The sequence below is a fragment of the Plectropomus leopardus genome, chromosome 14, assembly GCF_008729295.1.
Source record: "Plectropomus leopardus isolate mb chromosome 14, YSFRI_Pleo_2.0, whole genome shotgun sequence".
Classification (NCBI taxonomy): Eukaryota; Metazoa; Chordata; class Actinopteri; order Perciformes; family Serranidae; genus Plectropomus; species Plectropomus leopardus.
The window spans coordinates 6790010-6807849 of record NC_056476.1 but is presented as its reverse complement, the minus strand read 5'-3'; the positions used below and the strand labels follow the sequence as shown (position 1 = coordinate 6807849).

The 17840-nt window shown below is 42.3% G+C and overlaps 1 protein-coding gene across 1 annotated transcript; it reads left to right on the top strand.

Moving 5' to 3' along the window:
* The first annotated feature begins 1296 nt into the window (after positions 1 to 1296).
* Positions 1297 to 17767, top strand: hivep2b (HIVEP zinc finger 2b). Its single transcript, XM_042500406.1, has 7 exons — positions 1297 to 1462; positions 4814 to 8757; positions 10648 to 10805; positions 10962 to 11137; positions 11728 to 11826; positions 11924 to 12711; positions 15117 to 17767. The coding sequence occupies exons 2-7, from the start codon at positions 4918 to 4920 to the stop codon at positions 15522 to 15524; spliced, it is 5469 nt and encodes a 1822-aa protein (XP_042356340.1). The 5' UTR covers positions 1297 to 1462; positions 4814 to 4917; the 3' UTR covers positions 15525 to 17767.
* Positions 17768 to 17840: the final 73 nt, after the last annotated feature.

Here is a 17840-nt window from a genome sequence, read left to right as displayed (position 1 = left end):
ACAAATGTGAATTGTTTCTACTAAAGAGCTCAATGGCTAAAAAAACTAACCTTAGCTGTTAATGCAGTAAAAACTACAACACTCTTCTCTTAAATGTAGTGGAGTATAAATACAAAATACTACAAAATGAAAAGACTCAAAGTACAAATACCTTGTAAAGTGTACTTAAGCACAAAATCCAAATCTGACTGTTGCCACTGAAGGTCATTTCTTCTTTGAGTAATGTCAATAACTTGTCTATCAGGAATCATTAGAGGTGTTTTGCACTATAGAAATATAAAAAGCATACAAGCAGGTGTAAGAAAGTAGAATAGAAAACAAAATACAAATACTTAATTTCACTGAAATGTGATGCTAAGTGTACTATTCTTAATGATATAATTTGTCTCACTTTTCAATACCACAACTGTATTGACTTGAGAGTTTTCTGCTTTACAAAAATATTACAGAGAAATAACAATGCAGTCTGGAGGTTTGGGCATATTAGAATACTATCATTACAGTCATTTTTGGTCAAGTTTTGTTACGAGAAAGTAGTTAATGTACGAGGAAGAAGTAAATGCAGAGCACCATGTCACACTGAACTCATACATCTGATTCACAGGATGAGGTTTGCAGCTGCACATAATCTGCAGTATTGTCCTAGTTTTTTTTTTTTCGTGTTAATGACACCCTCATCACGACTCTCTCCATTCACAAAGCGAATCCTGTCGTGATGGGAGAGAACTGGCTCTGAACAGGCTGTGGGTGTCTCAGGATTTGGAGAACATGTCTTATTTTTGCAGCATCCTCGCAGTCAGCCACATGCTGTCTTTTCATTGAGCTCCTCTCTATATACCGACTGAATAGGACCACGCTGTAGGAAATGTACATTCAGAGCGGCTGCACCATGTGATTAGAGTCTTTCAAAACCCTTATCACTTTTGCATTTCTCCTCTGCCGTGCTTCACATACTCTGTCCGACTGGTTTATACAAATCATAACATGTATCTGATTTGTCTTCATCCAGATTACACCAAAAAAATAATTGACTGAATCTGGGGATGAATGAACTCTGGCCATCTAAGAAAGGTGATGTTTAGCTCTTAGCATCATGATATCTGACTCCCCACTTTGTGTGTAGCGTGAGGCAGCTGCTGCTGTGCTTTGAAACACAGTGAGAGAGAGGAAAAGCGTCCTTAAACGTGGGCTGTTGTGTAATCCCTCCCAGGGCCCCTTTGCTATTTTTGTGCCTGGGTCCGCACGTCACGGTTGGGTATTTTCTCTGGTGACTAGCTTGCATCAATAGATCTTCTAATGTACACCCAGTCAGCCAGCAGCTTCATGACTGATGGGACTTTACCTTGCTAATTTATTTCATTATTGTTGCCACGACATGAGGAGAATGGAGAAACGGACTATGCAGCATGAGGAATGTCACATGTGACTGTCGATATGGGACAAGGGACTATTCAAATGTCAGGTTTGTATGAGGATTATATTTGATATCTGAATGTCAGCTGCTGTATGAGCCAAGGCTTTTTTCCCCCCATCAGACCGTGCGCTTTATGTCATTCTGATCTGAGTGAGCTGTTGATTGATTCTGCATGTTATGTTGCTGTAAGAGCACCACAGAGGGTTTTACCATCCAGCTTCTCTGAAGCCGGTCATCTCCTTATGATATTTATGGATTTGTTGTCAGCGTGAGGCTTCATGCCTGTTCCCTTTAATGGCCAACTTAGCTTCTAATGATGTAATGCAGCGGCATAACGATGCTCTCCATGGCCAGCATTTGTTTGCTCATTGTCCTCTCTTGTGTGTGGAGAGCAGTAAGGGATGTGCCCCGTGAATGTCTGCCGTCCTGATAAATCTCTCCATAAAGTCATTTCTCCATCCATGCGGACATACTGTACCACAGTCAGCCCACAATCGTCCTGAAACACACCTACTGCCACCCACCTGCCTCCTGTTGTTGCACGTCATTGCTGCTGTGTCATATATTTTTGTATAGGTTAAAGCTTGTTGCCAGGAGAGAGAGAAATTTGCAGGGATAGGTCTGTTGGATACACACAAAAAAGTGAATCTGTTGACTTGTCAGTGAGACTCTGAATATGTCGGCTGTGCTGCCTCTCTATCGTGCTTAGTTCAAAGGTATGCATTGTTTCTGAGGGTCTTATCTCGCTGTCACTCTGCACCCATATTCCCCTTCCCTCCACTCAGGGCTCACCGAGGATGGAAAACTAAGCAATGAGGTCAGACCGACCTTGAAGGGGAGCTCCCTACCAGGCCTCTGAATTTTGTTACCCCCCTCAGGCACCCCACTTAGTTTACCTCAGTAAACCTCCCTGTTGAAACATGGATCGTTCCAATCTGAGGCAGCCCTCGCCATCCGTCATTATCTTTTCTCTATCCTGCTCTGGAAGAATCTGTCCGAAAGCAGAGCTACTGAACCATAAACAGCCAAAACATGCAATGGGGAATTTGAAAAAAAAGGGGGAGATTATCATCCTTACAGCTGCTTTCAAGCATCTCTTGGCATCTCGAGTCACCTTGGATTCGTATCCTCTGGTTAATGCCTGAGGAGTGTGTGGTGCGCTAACAAAGAAAGAGAGGGAGTGTGAGAAAGAGAGTGAGAGTCGGAGGATGTCCTAATTAAGGGGAACTCAGAGGGTTTGAACCAGATAATCTTACATAACCTCGTTAGGGAGGACACAGCATTTGATACTGAGAAGATGGAAATGACGTGCCCTCAGAGACCCATCCCCTTGGTATGAAACGAAAGTGTAGCGGCAAAAGCAATTCACTTCAACCGTGGGGATGATGAGGTTTCTTGCCGGAGTCCAGCGTGTTTATGTGCAGGGCAGTATGTGGAGCTGTGCAGCTCAGCGTGGAGACAATGACACCAGTAACACAGATGGGTCAAAGGGTTTGAATCCCCCAAGAGACAAGGAACATCATAACATAATATGATGTGAAACCGACAATGGATTAAAGAGTTAAGCTGAATACTTTGGTATTTTATGTAGATATTGAATGGATACAGATGCAGGTACTCATCACGCGTAATTACTCATGATCTACAGTGATAGTGTCACTAGTGTGTGCTGACATGCATCAACACACATACTATAATCATACTTTTTTTTCATTATGTACATTTACTACAGAGTTTTAAGTATTATACATGGCCAGATCATTTACAGTTTTTTTCTGGCATACAAACCTATATTGAAGTTTAGAGGGTTTTTTTAAACAGTTGACAAAAACTGAACAAGTGAAATTAAAACTGAAGAGATAAAGACCTGGGAGGTAAACAGTGTTGTTGATAATTCACAGCTAAGCTTACAATACGTTAGCTTTTTCTACTGTAAATCAATAAAAGTTGCCCTTCCAGTTGTTCCCCTGCAAAAAGCATTGTCGATGACGACCCATTCATTAACTCCTTTATAGATATTTGTACTTATTTGTACAAGCTACAGTTGGTAACTTTTCTGACGGTAACTTTTTGTCATATTTGTTGAAACTGTCACTATATTCTGACAAAAGTATTTGAGACAGAAAACTTGTGAAAAAAATCATGTCCTTCCTCCTCTTCCTACTGCTTCTAATGGCATTTGCACAGATCTAACACAGCACACCAAAAACAACCAATCAAAGACAAGGACTCTAACGCAGCTGTCAATCATGTGAATCACTGCTCGTGAATTGCCCTCAAACTTGGCAGCATTAACCAAACATGAATCATGATTCTGCTACTGCATTCCCTTTTCCTCACCTCAAATGTTAATAGAAAAAGATTTTTTTTGTACTGTTTAGCTATGAAATGAGAATGTTTGTGACCCGGCCGCCATGTTCGAAACAGCACTGCCCACTGTCAGGGTCACAATCTTTCACATTTTCCAGCTAAACAGTACATTAAAATATGTGTCTGAAAAGATTTTAGTCAATGCAGTAACACAATCTTAATTCATATTTGATCAGTGCTGCCTAGTTTGACAGTTTGACCGCTGTTTAGGAGCAGCGACTGATGATTTCTTTTTTGTTCAGTTGTGGTAGATTCAAGCAAATACCAATGAGGCAGAGGAACATTTTTCCCCCAGACCATCTGTCTCATGTACTTCTGAGTGACAGTTTCAGCAAATATGACAAAAAGTAATTTTCACAAGAATTACCAATTGGCCATGAGAAGTGCTACAAGACGATGGAGTAAGTAGAAGAATATTTTTCCACAGATTTTCTGTCTCATGTAGTACTGTGTATATGAAGTTATAGTTTCAGCAAATAGAAAATATATTTTTTATTAAAGTTACCTACTGTAGCTTGAAAATAGTAAAGTGACATTTTGCATTAAGGAAAAGGAGTTGATTTTGAGCTTGTTGAAAGGAGATGGTGTTGCAGTGAAGATTCCTATAGTCAAATGCAAAATAAACATACAGTATATAGAACCATTCATGACACACATACTCCAGTAGGCAAGCATGTGCGTTAAACACCTACACACACCTCTATATGTTCACAGGGGCATTGACCAGAGTTAAAATGAGGCTTTGTGTTTTTAGAGGCTGCTAAAGAGAAATTTATGTTTTTCCATTCCTGCTGTGATGGAGCTCATTATGAATTTTATACTGCAATTTTATTAGAAGGACTTTTGGGAAACAGCCTTGAAAAGTGCTCGCTCTCAAGGAGAGTGATTTGAACTCACATTTAATCGAGGAATTATTTGTTTTCAGTACATATTTTGTCTTTATTAGCCTTTTGTGCACGTTTAACTAGTTTTGATGACTGTCTTACATACACATTTGTCTAATTCTACTTTCTGTTTGATTTCTTTCAGGTGACCCTTCCCTGCAATCAGTTCACATGTATGTTAATATCACTACGGTTACATAACAGATAGTGTCCTTGCAAATCGATCCCAAAGAAGGTGACATTGGATTCATGGAGTCACTTGAAACTACTGCAGGGGTGAAAAGCTCCACTGAGGGTCAGGACAGAAATGTTGTTGCACAGAAAAAAAGCACCTCAGAGGCAGCACAGACTAGGAGGAGTCCATCAGTCGAACTGGAAGGCAAGGGCTGGCACCAACAACTGCAAGAAGGTCAGTGCAGAGACACATGTGGTTTCAACGAAATGTCTGACTCAGGGAAATCACAGCAATTAGAAGATTCACACTCCCAAACCCAGTCCACAAGCCATCAAGACTATGAGGTGTCTATGTTTCCACTACAATCCACAAAAACATTTCCCACTGGCAGACAGAAAGCTTTAAGTCACATAGTTTCTACACAGTCCCCTGGACCTGCATCTCAGAGGAAGTCCACCAGTTCACCTGAGGTCCAGTGTTCCCAGTCAGGGATGGATCAGCTGTCAGAGGCTGTGTGTAAGGTGGAGCAGAAACCACAAAAGCCTGGGAAGTATGTTTGTGATTACTGCGGCAGGGCATGTGCCAAACCCAGCGTGCTTAAGAAACACATTCGCTCACACACCGGCGAACGGCCCTATCCATGTGTCCCCTGCGGATTCTCCTTCAAAACCAAGAGTAATTTATACAAACACAGAAAGTCCCACGCGCACTCGGTCAAAGCTGGAACAGTGCCACTCTCAGAACTTGGTTCTTACAATGCCAACACGGACCAGGGGTCTTTTGAAGGGGAAGGAGAGTTATTCTCTGATGCTGAGCAAAGCACGGACACAGACGAGGACACTCTTAACGACCCGCTGCTGCTGCTGGACTCTCCAGTGGAGGGATCAGATAACACTGCTGTAAAAGTACTAAATCTCATTGCTCAAAAAAAGGGAGCCACGTCGATGTCAGCTCAGGATGGTTCATCCCAGCCCCAAGAAATCAATGCACCTCCCGCTGCTGCCGAGGCTAGCCGTGCAATGCAATCTTGCACGATCAAACAGAGGCTTGCACTTCGGCTGTCTGAAAAAAGAAGCAGTGACTCTGAACACAATCTGTCCCTCCCAAGTCAATCCAGCAAGGGCAGCACGGACTCCGGATACTTCTCGCGATCCGAGAGCACCGAGCACCAGACAGGTCCTCCGAACACCAATGCAAAGTCCTATCAAGAAATTATGTTTGGGAAGTGCTACAGGCCAAGCCCTAAACAGACAGCAGCTTTTGTGGCTTGTAGCACAGACTCTGAATATACCAGAAGAAGCTCGGAGAAAGGTGTTTCCCGCGTTTTCACCCAAGAAAAAGACATAGTCGAGTCAATCAAAATAAACACAAAGTCATTCATGAGGGAAGAGGTGAAAGAACAGCAGTTGGACACCGGCTCTGATGTGGGGACGCTTATAAGAAGCAACTCAATGCCAACATCCTCAGCGGTGTGTCTGACGATGCCCCAAGCCCTCAGAGGCAGCCACTCTTTTGACGAGAGAACGAGCACCGGGGGCATGAGGAGACTCAGGCGGCAAGCTGCTTTTGAGCTCTCCCCACATGATGGCCACACAGACACGGACACCCATGGAAAGATGAGCGAGAGTGGCATTACACCCTCAGGATTGGAAATGGAAAATTACCCCTCTGTGGCATCTAATATGAGCCATCAGAGACACGCAATGGAGCTGGCAACACGGAAGCGTCGGAAAGAGAAGAGGGAAGAGGAAGATCTTACAGGCCATTATGAGGCTGAACAGTGTGAGGAAATGTTTGATTCAAGCAATGATGTAAAGCAAGCTGCGGCGGGTATTATAGCGTTAGGGAAAGGACATTCTTCAAGTATGATGGACAGGTGTGACATGGACATATCAGTGAGCCCTGAAATGTCAGGTCGGAAAACTTTAGGGAATGTAATTTCTGTTATCCAGCACACAAACTCAATAAACAGGCCTCACTCTGAACAGGCAGAATCGTACAAGTATCACGGGCCGAGACAGGACAGTATTTCATTTCAAGCTATGGAGGCAAGTGAATCATATGAACTGGAAAGGAGTGATAGTAGGCAATCATTTCAAATTGGCCCCAAACTGGTGCGTCAGCCCAACATTCAAGTCCCAGAAATTAGAGTCACAGTAGAGCCTGACAGTCCAGAAAAAGCTCCAGATGTGCAGGTGAAGGAGCCAGAGAAGCATGTGGAGGAGTTTCAGTGGCCTCAGAGGAGTGAAACTTTAGCACAATTCCCTCCAGAAAAGCTCCCCCCAAAGAAGAAAAGGCTACGCTTAGCTGATATCGAGCACTCCTCTGGCGAATCTAGTTTCGAGTCTGCCTGCACCAGCCTCTCACGCAGCCCGAGCCAAGACAGCAACTTATCTTATAGCTCCACCTTCTCCTTTGACAGGGAGGAGAGTTTGAAGTCAGTCTCCCCAGCCAGGCAGGATGAATTTGGCAAACCGCTAGAGCTATTAGCAGTGCCAGGGAGTGGGCACTCCCTCTCTGTGCTCAACCAGCGTCAACAACATGAAATGAGACGCTCCTCTTCAGAGCAGGCGCCGTGTAACTTGCGCAAGGAGTTCCCAGAGGTACGCAGCATATCATTTGACTATGGCAGCCTCTCTCCAACATCCAAAGTTAGACACGTGGACATTAGCACCGGCCACTCAGCTGTGAGGGAGAGAAGGAGGGGAAACTTGGTGCGACAGGAGTCATTGAATATGGACACTGAGGTAACACAAGTCTCATCACAAGCGTTCCCGCAGTACCTCGGCAGCACCTCCCCTCCATTCACAGCAGTTGCTGTTCTGCCGCAGTCTTTGCCAATATTCTCTGCCGGGAATACATTCCCCCAGCTGTCACATCCGAGCCTTTTAGTTCCTGTAAGAATACAGACTCATGTGCCACCCTACGGCAGTATCACATACACTTCAGTATCACAGATTTTCGACAATCAGTATGAAAGTGTTAGCTCCACTACATCCACCCCTCAGAATCAGATTTCACGTTTGCCTGGAGATTCTCTTAATGTATCAGCTTATACCAGACCACCTTCAACGCAAACGCTCAGTGTTGAAGCCCTCGATTTGTCATCAGCTAAACTCAAGACAGGCATCCCGCTCTCTCTGACCTCCAGGACTATCTCAACCACTAACGCCTCCAGTGGTGGCACAAACAAGCGGATGCTATCCCCTGCCAGCAGCCTGGACCTTTTCATGGAGGTCAAGCAGCAAAAACGTGTGAAAGAGGAAAGAATGTTTGGGCAGATAGTGGAAGAGCTGAGTGCTGTGGAGTTGGGAAAATGTAATCTGAGTGAAGAGAAGGGGCACAGGTCAGAGATGCAGGGTGCATCCACACATCATGTTCAGGATGACTCACATATGAGTAAATTTATCACACTTCAACAAAAAGTGACAGAGGGCACTGACCACGGCGTTGAGTCAGCTATGGAAAGTAGCTCCCTGGAAACCAGCTCACCTCCCTACTCCGTGATATCAGTCAGCGAAGTGAAAGAAGTTGGCATGGAGAGTCAAGTGCAGATGGATATGGTGGCGCAGCTGGTTACCAGTCAAGACATCCTGATCTCACACGCCGAGCATTCAAGACTGTTATCTCAGTTTCCAAGTCTTCGCACGACGACAGGTGTGAGCTGGTGTTATCTCAACTACACCAAGCCCAGTTGCTCTCACAGCAACGCCCCTTTCTCCTCTGTGTACGCCACCTGGTGTGTGAGTTCCCACAACCCGAACCCTCTAGAGCTGAATACCAGTACTGCTCTGGCTCTGCTACGGTCCAAACAGAGGGGAGACAAGGTTATATACACCGTGGCCGCCATGTGTCAGCCAGGCGCAGGAAAACTGGTGTCATCCCTCATCCTGTGGAGGCAGACCATGGAGCAGGTGAGAAAATTATCCCATCTCTGCACTATTTTTGAGTATATGACTGCCTTAAAGTGGACTTATAATACTCATTTTCAGGTTTAAACTTGTATTTTGGGTTTCTACTTGAACATGTTTACATGCATTAATGGTCAAAAAACACTTTATTTGCCTCATACTGTCAGTACCAGAACACCTGAATTCACCCTCTGTTTGAGACCGAAGCTTTTAAACAAAGCTGGACATGTTTTGGCAGGAATACGATCCATAATCGGGAAGAAATAAACAGTTTCAAAAATCAATTTCCCCTTTTCCCTGACGTTAGCATGTAGCTACATGTATTTTAGCAGTGTACTTGCAGTCAGTGAATGACTGTGACAGGAAACAGTGGCACTTTCTACATCGAAAAATCACCAATAAACGTGTCTAAACACAACCAGATATGATTCAGCAGGAATATGATCCAAAAATCAGGAGAAATTCACAATATCTACAACAAAGTTTATGTTTCAAACCCACACAGCTGTATATACACGGCCTGGCAATTGCTGTAATGGACAACAGTGGCACTCTCTTACTTTAAAAATCACTTGCACTAGTTCTAGCAGGGATATGATCCAAAATTGGAGAGAAATTTACAACATCGGCAACCAAGATTACCTGCTTTGTTTACAGTGGCTACATGTAGCATTGTACTTGCAAACAGGAATGACTTTAATGGAGAATCGTGCCATTTTCTGCCTTTAAAAAACACCAATGAAAGCTGCTTAACACAACCAGATGTGTTCCAGCAGGATTATGACTCAATCAGCAACAAAGATTACATTTTTTGTTTATATTAGCATGTAGCCACACATACATAAAGAGTGTGTGTGCAGCTGAGAGATGACTGTAATGATAAACAGCAGCACTTTCTCCTTTTAAAAATCACCAATAAAAGCTTCTAAACAAAATCAGACATGTTGCAGCAGGAATGTGGTCCAAAATCAGGGAGAAATTAACAACATCTACAAATAACTTTACATGTTTCCCTGATTTTAGCATGTAGCTTCATGTAGCAATGTAACATAATTAATGTTAACACTTGTAGTAGCATGGCTGGAGCAGATAACCACATGAAAAAATTCTTCACACTATGACATCATACTGTAGTCAGAACAGAAAAACAGGAACAGTATTTTGAATGGTATGCAGCCTGAGGTTATTGCTCACAGGAATTACTTCAACATGTTTTCCTCAAATCATTGGTCAGGTTTAATATGACCATCCTTTACTGTGATAGTAAAACAGGTCAAAAACATTTGTTCTGGGTGTTAAGAGTGAAGCCCTATTGATGATATGTTAAACTAGTCCTACTGGTATCGCTATACTTATAATCAAGCTGCACTGGGCAGTTTTCCACTTTGGTAGCCCTTGATGTCAGCAAAAGATAAGTGTTTGAAATGAAAGTTTATAGGACCTTATTACCCAGAATTTGGCAAACTGCACAAATGTTTTGGCAGAAGGTTCAGTCAATATTGGCAAGTTCCTGGAAATCATTTGCCTTCTGCTAGTTAGGACGTTAAACACTTTGATTCATCACTTGTTCTGCATTTATCGTCTGCAGAAAAAGATGTCTTGGCAGGGAGAATACCACACACCAAATTATATTCAAATAAATATCATCTGCCTTGGCAAAGCAATGTTTTTCTTCGTTGATAAAATAGATATACAAAAAAATCCTGCCTACCATGGCTTTTAGAACATAAAAACCTTCACTGTTTTCCCCCCCTGAAGCAGCATAATTCATGTTTGCAAAACATGCTGTGTAACGCCATGTGTGACATACAATATTGGAAGCATCACGTTACGCTGTCGATATGGTGTCTACTTAAAATGGATGTTAACAAAATGTTTGTTCATCTGATTCAGCTGCAGAGGAAACCGGAGCCCAAAGAGGTGGACCTCACCTACGGGAAGAAGGTGAAAGACATCAGCTGCAGAGTGAAAACTGCCAAGGAGGAGTGGAAAGAGAGGGAGGCTTCCACAACCCAAACAGTGCCAACTCGCATTAAGATCTTCGAGGGAGGGTCAGTCAAGATATTAGTTATCATAACACTTGTCAGTTCTGCTGACAGCAAATGCAGCAGCTATATTAGGGTGTTGGTGCATTCATTAACTATCCCTCTGCGCTGTTTTTACCTATTCAGGCCTGTTTTATGGATTTATTCACTTCTATCTTTCAGGTACAAGTCCAATGAAGACTATGTATATGTGAGAGGGCGAGGCCGGGGGAAATACATTTGTGAGGAGTGTGGTATTCGCTGTAAGAAGCCGAGCATGCTGAAAAAACACATCAGGACCCACACAGACGTGAGACCGTACATCTGCAGGGTCTGCAACTTTGCTTTTAAAACTAAAGGTGAGTATTCTTTAGGCTCCTGGTGTAAAGGCCTGTGAAGCAAATTGTTTTTTTGTGTTAATAGATAATAACATGTAAATAAAATTGATCTGACCATTGTTTTATGCTGGTTATGGGGTTAGCTCCATTAGCTGATAGCTACTGGCTCAGCCACCTACATGTTGAAAATTGTGCTGAAAATTTATGTGCTCTGAATTTATCTAGGAATCCCTTTAAAAATCAGCAGAAAAAAAATAGTATCATACAAACATCTGTGGCATCAGATTTATAAAATAAACACATTTGCAGCAGTTGTAAACACAACACACATTTTTGCTGCTATTTAGAGCCACTATGGTGCAAGACAAGCAACCAAGTTGCAATGTCCACCTGCTTTTCTCTTCACTTTTATTAATTTCTGGGAGAATTTTCTGTGTCAGACTCTCTTAAAAGTGATCAGTGTCCTTTTGTAGTAGGCAAAACAACTTTGGGTGTGTGGGCACATCAAATTTGGGTGAAAATCTGAAAAAAAAAAATCGGCCACTTTAAAGATAAATGCAGGTATTTTTTAGTGACAAATGATAACTTTTTTTCATTTTTTTTAAAAACAGGAAACCTGACTAAACATATGAAGTCAAAGGCGCACATGAAGAAATGTCTTGAACTGGGAGTGTCAGTGACGATGGATGACACAGAGATACAGGAACATGGTAAGATACTGACATGTACAGTATATTATAAATTCTTGCAAATGCATGAATTACAGCAGAATAAATCCCTCTTAACTGGTGTGTTTGTCTTTTAAAGTGGACGACAGCCAACAAGAGTCCAAGACAGAGGTCGTGGCCACAACCAAACACCAGTTCTCAGATGCAGAGGACTCTGACGGAATGGATGAAGAAGTGGATGAAATCGATGAAGACGATGACGAGGACGATGAATACGATGGTGACTCTACTCCAAAGTTGCGTTCAAGAAGCACGAGTCCTCAGCCATGTGGAGTTACTTCTCTGTCAGTCACAGCCACCACTTCTATCCATGGCTATTCCCTCACCTCTTTGCCTGGTGCTGATGTCCGCCAACAGTCCTCTGGCAGGCGGACTGGCTCGGACAATCGACCTGTCCTCGCAACAGAGCAGAGAGAGAAGTCCATGGATGAAGACTCTCTTACTATGCTGTCTCCGGACCAGGCCAGCTTCCTGTTCGACCCCTACTCGTCGTGTCTGCTCTCTCCTGGTTGGGAGTCTCCCATCAGGGAGCCCTCCCCTTCACGTCTGCGTTACCCGTCCCCGAGGCGAGAACTCTCACCGCGAGGTCGCTCCTCTCCCAGATGGGACACCTCCCCGCTGAGGCCTGGCTCACCCAGCTTCACACCCATTCAGCACCTCTCTCCGGGCTCAATTGAACGGCCCATGTCTCCAGGAACAGAGCTGGGTGGAAAAAGAGAGTCCTCAGTCAGAGGCCGGCAGAGAGTTGTGCTGAGGGCGGTTTCACCACGAAGAGGCTCACACCAACACAAAGGCAGCGGCGATAAAACCAGACACCAGGCAAAGATGGAGATGGCTCAACACCAAGGAGCCTTTGAAATGGAGATGGTAAGTATCGTAAAGCGTTCTGCACCCAATTCAAGTACACCTCTGAAAAATAGGGTTTTTAGGTTTTTCTTTTGTCAATAAATCCTAAGTCTGACTTATCATCTTTCTCTGTGCCAGAGAGCTCCATTGATGTCCAAAAATTATTAAAAACACATGACTGAGCCACACTGTTGCTCTCGTGACTGGAACACCAAATGTGGATTCATCCACAGCTGAAAATAGTCCCCAAAAATGCTGTTTGAGTAAGAGCCTGTGTCCTCCAAGAGTTTTTTCTCTCAGTGCCGGCATCTTTTTTTAATCGTTCCCTATAAGATTCAAAGCCCTCTGCCTTTTTTGTGTGGCCACTCCTGGCGCATTGAGTTGAAAATTTCTGAACTTTTCAGAAAGGCACCGGTGATGTCACTGCTGCTTTTTAGCCAGACTTCTGCCACAACAAAAACAGAGAAGCCTGTCTGTGGGAGCAGATCGGCTGGCCAACACTTGATGGTTCTGGTGGCTGTTGTGCTTTGACCAGCGTACAGTTGTAAGCTTGTTGTTCCCTGTGCTGTCAAACCTCTGTTAACGTAGCGTCAGGTTAGCTTTCTAGCTTATGTTCATGTCGCAATATCATTGTCATGGAAACCATGGTCAGTGTGTCATTTAAAAAAAAAAACGTAAACAGTGAGATGGAGCGCTCCCCACTTCCCTGTCACTGCTGAAGAAAAATGCTAGGTGCAAGGTGAAAGTTATTGAGCCTTTTTTGTAAAAGTGATATGTGAAAGTTTATATTCATGACCTACACTTAGACAGGGTGAGGAAGTTGCAAAGTAAGACATGAACTATCTCCCTGCTGATTTTGTTCTTTTCATTGGATTTGTTGACAATAACAGACATATAGATTAGCACTTAGGGCCTAAGGCTTTGGCACAATCCCAATACACCCACTGCCCTTACCACTCCACATCTAGGGTTAGAAGGCCAATTCTTGTTGGGTAGAGGGGTAGGGTGAAGTTTTGGAGCTGCATGGCCCTCCAAACTGAGGCTTTTATTAGAGGCAAACTCCAAACTAAGTGTTCTGAGAAATCAACTGCAACATGGCTACACAAGGAGAACACATGTATAATGTCTACAGTTACAACAATCATTGTCTAATGTTAGTTTAATGTTGTTTGAATGTATTTTGGACCTTGTCTTTTTAAAAAGAATAACAAAAGAAATTTCTAGTGTGCAGATGTCTTGGTAACTAACTAGCTAGATAGCTAAGGTGGAGGGGGTGGAAGAGAAAATTGAGTATCGCAATATTGTCCTTGGCAATATTGTATTGGCACAGGAATGCAAAGTATAGACTTTTCTATTATATAAATTGTTTATATACATTAAACTTTTGGCAGTATACTGGAATAATAAAATCAATTGCTGTTTCAGCCCACAAGATACAATTTGCTGCAATAAAAATAACTGTGAGTGGATGAACAGAATGAAAACTAAAATATTAGATAAAAGCAATGTTGACAAAATGTTTCCTTAAATTGCAGCTGAAAAAGGTAATAAATCCCAATATATTGCAACATACCTTGTATTAATACTCAACATATCGCAAAACATGTAAAATCCCAATAATACTGTATGACCTAAATATTGTGATAATATTGTAACAAGGGTCCTCTGATGATTCCCACCCCTACTAGCTAATGTTACATTGTTATTTCTGATTTATGCATGACAATTTGTATTTTTGTTTCATTCCAGTCTCTTTTGATGACATATGACACCTGAAATGTATCCTTAGTCCAGCAGCAAAGTTGCTGCTCTTGTTACTGCTCCTCTAATATCAGTGCTGACTGGCAGGGTAGGAGTAAGGGTTGCTAACATTAGCCTATAAAGCTCCACGAGAGGCCTGGTAATGAAGTATTGTTGCTTTTTTTTTCAATTCGCTGACTTCTTAATCGATGGATAACGTGGAATTCATGTTGTGAATAAATAATGGGTGTCCTGACAACTGCAAAAGGATAGCAATAGCCCATGCAAGAAAAATCACCACAGCAGAAGACGGCATGTTTGTAATATTCGTCAATACCCACTGCGTCTCTTTGAGCAAAAGTCGATGACATCTAATGATGAATCAGGGTCTTCCCATTTCATAAAAGAAGATCTCAACCACTCCCCCTTTGAAACTCTGCTCTGAGGGGCAACACGGCACTCAAAAATGAGGAGTAGGGGTAAAAATAAGGAATGAGATTGGGCCTTATTGTTTGATGGATTGTGCAGGCATGGCGGAGGTTTGTCTTCTCCAAGTGCTGTCTTAAGTTTACTTAATGCTTTATTTCTCACTTCTCTGCATCTTGCTAACTGTAATATATTTCCACATGAGAAACGATGCTGGCGATGCTGAATCTGCTGCTAACGCTGCCAATATGTCGTTTCAGGATCAAAGGAGCAGCTTGGCTCCCAGTCTGCCTGGTGCTGCCAGTTCTCATCACCAGAACATCCTCAGCCACCTCCCTCTTCACTCCCAGCAGCAGGCCCACAGTTTGCTCCCCGTCGTTCCTGTCGGAGGGCTCCAGATGTTACACTCCCCGCCTTCCTCCAGCACTGATGTCACCCCCTCCTCGGTGCCGAGCCCCCAGAGCAGCGAGGGCCAGCGCTGCAGCAGCAGGGAGGGATCTGTCCATGGGCCTGAGTCTGGAGCAGAAGACATCAGAGGCCAGAACCAGCTGTCCGCTCAGGAGAAAAGCCTCGACCCCGGCATCGGGGACAGTAGACAGGAGGAGAATGTCCAGACCTGCTTGAAAGCCATCGCCTCGTTGAAGATCACCACAGAGGACCCTCACTGAAACCTTTTTCTGTCTCCTTGATTCGACCCAGGAACAGACACCACCCCCTCTGCTACACCTGCAACCTTGTCGTCCTCAGCCCTTTAGGCACATAACCTCATCTTTATCCCGTTAGAGGCAATATAATAACACTTCCTCTGGTCTTGCACATACTCCAGACAGCTCCTCTGAAATCTGAGTGGAGATCAAACCTTCACAGTGAAGACAAAACCCACACTGTCTGATGTGCTCTTCTCTTCAGATACTGATGATGATTGGACGAGCAGCAGGATGTCGTGCAAGGTGGAGAATCATTATTGGGTGCAGGTGCAATATGGAAAGATATTATGCTAATATGCCTTTGTTTGACATAGTAGTTTGCGTACAATTGCACATAAATTATATTTATGGATTCTGTACAAATGTCCTTAAACATATACTCCTTCTTAGATGCATACAAACAGTGTATTTTACTGTATGTGTACTTTGAAAATAGACTGTTGTTTAATGTAATCATATCAAGGTGTGATGCAGTAGTGCAGTAAATAAAGACTATTTATAAGGGGAAAAGTATGTGTATTATGAAACAGTCTGACCAAATTTTAAGTAGATGCTTCTTGTGCAGTTTGGTGCTTCTAATCAAGCGGCAAGGGTCTGTGCCTTTATTTTGCTTTTCATTGTTTTTTGTTACGAGAAGGTTGTTCCTGAATAGGGAGAAACGTTGACGTACTCTTTATCCAGAGCGCTGTCAGAGAGTTCGCTCAAAGAAAAGCTTTTTCTTTCTTGTTCCGTCAGTTCTGCTGACAGGCGGATGCAGCTTGATTCATGTGAAACAATCTTAAAAAGAAAAAATGTTTCTTATGTTGCATTTTTCTAAATGTTGTGGTTTTTATCTTGGTAAAAATGCATGGGATTTGCTATTGCACAAAAATAGAGGAAGTTAATATGTAATTATGAATACTGTAAGATGTATTTATATATTAGAACGTGAGCACTTATTGATACTGGTAAATATTTGACTACTATTTATATGGTATATCTGTACTTATGCAGCAGTGATGCAGTTATGCAGTGAGCCACGCTGGCATTGCTTTTGATCTCATGTTTTTGCTTTGATTAAACAGCGTTTTTATTTCTCTCTCTCTTATACAGATGACCATAAGCATTTTATGAGTTTTGACGATGCACTTTCATCCTTTCATCTTTGATGTTGAACTGACGTGGTCAGTGAAAATAAGGGAGTAAACATGTTACGTTCTCTTGTGGTTTTTTGAAACATTCCAGTCGTTTTTTCACGTTTCTCATGTTGTGAAACACGTTGCACACAAATTCAAGGGGCTATGATGATCAGTCAATAGTATGTTTTCTTGCATTTCAAGTGTAACTGGATAAATCAATATCACTTTACTGTAAGTAATACTAAAGTAATGATGTTAACAGCGTGAGTTGGTTGACTATTACTGTGCTTCAGCTCAAAGTAATCATTCACCAAATGCATTACTTCTTCTCTGTATATATATGTGTATTTTTATGATTTAAACTATTTTTGCAGTGTTGAATTCTGAAAACTTTTTATGTGGATTGTTTATATCTCTTTAAGAGGTAAAAAGTCTGCAGTTGATGTTATTGAGGTTTAATGAGGGCGAAAATAGCACAGTGTTGAACGCTAACACCGTGTGTCTCATCTTTTAAAAAAGAAAAAAGAAAAAGTGTATTCACATCCTCAAGTGGTTATGTTACCAGTTTGAGATTTTCAAAATCAGAAAACACTTTGTTCACTCATGTTTACATAAAAGATTTAAAAAGGTGCACTGCTTTAATTTTGTGTTTCCCTTTTCTGAAGATGTATGTAGCTTTGATTTCATGTAATTTTTATTTGTCGTGATTTAAACGGTGCAGAATGCTCATAAAAATGTGAAGGGAAAGTGAAGCCTTCTATTTGCTTTGGCATACAGTATGTATTCAGATTGTGTTTGTGTTTTGTTTTTATTGTGTATTCATATTTACTGAACTGCTTTGTGCCTCTCATGTCTATGAAATTCCCTGTAAAACACACAGAGGACGAATCATTTTACCTCTCAGCTAAGATCTTTTGAGGAAAAAAAGAAAAACCTCAGTAGCCAATCCGTTGTTTAGCTATTTGCATCAAAACTGGTTAGTCAGGACGGAGTGCCTCTTTTATGCTATGGGGACTTTATTGTTTGGTGCTCTACTTTTTCAGATTAAATTCAAAATTGTTTTAAAAGAATATACTTCTAACCCAAGGATGTGTGTTGCAGCTTATTTCTTCTTCTTATTTTTTTTTTTTTACGTTATTGTTCAAAATGGCTACCGTAC

Excerpts from the sequence above, each read along its gene's own strand:
- hivep2b (XM_042500406.1), top strand. The coding sequence starts at position 4,918 with ATGGAGTCACTTGAAACTACTGCAGGGGTGAAAAGCTCCACTGAGGGT. Across the intron at positions 11,138-11,727 it reads CTTTGCTTTTAAAACTAAAG|GAAACCTGACTAAACATATG; the intron begins GTGAGTATTCTT and ends TTTTAAAAACAG. Across the intron at positions 11,827-11,923 it reads CACAGAGATACAGGAACATG|TGGACGACAGCCAACAAGAG; the intron begins GTAAGATACTGA and ends TGTCTTTTAAAG.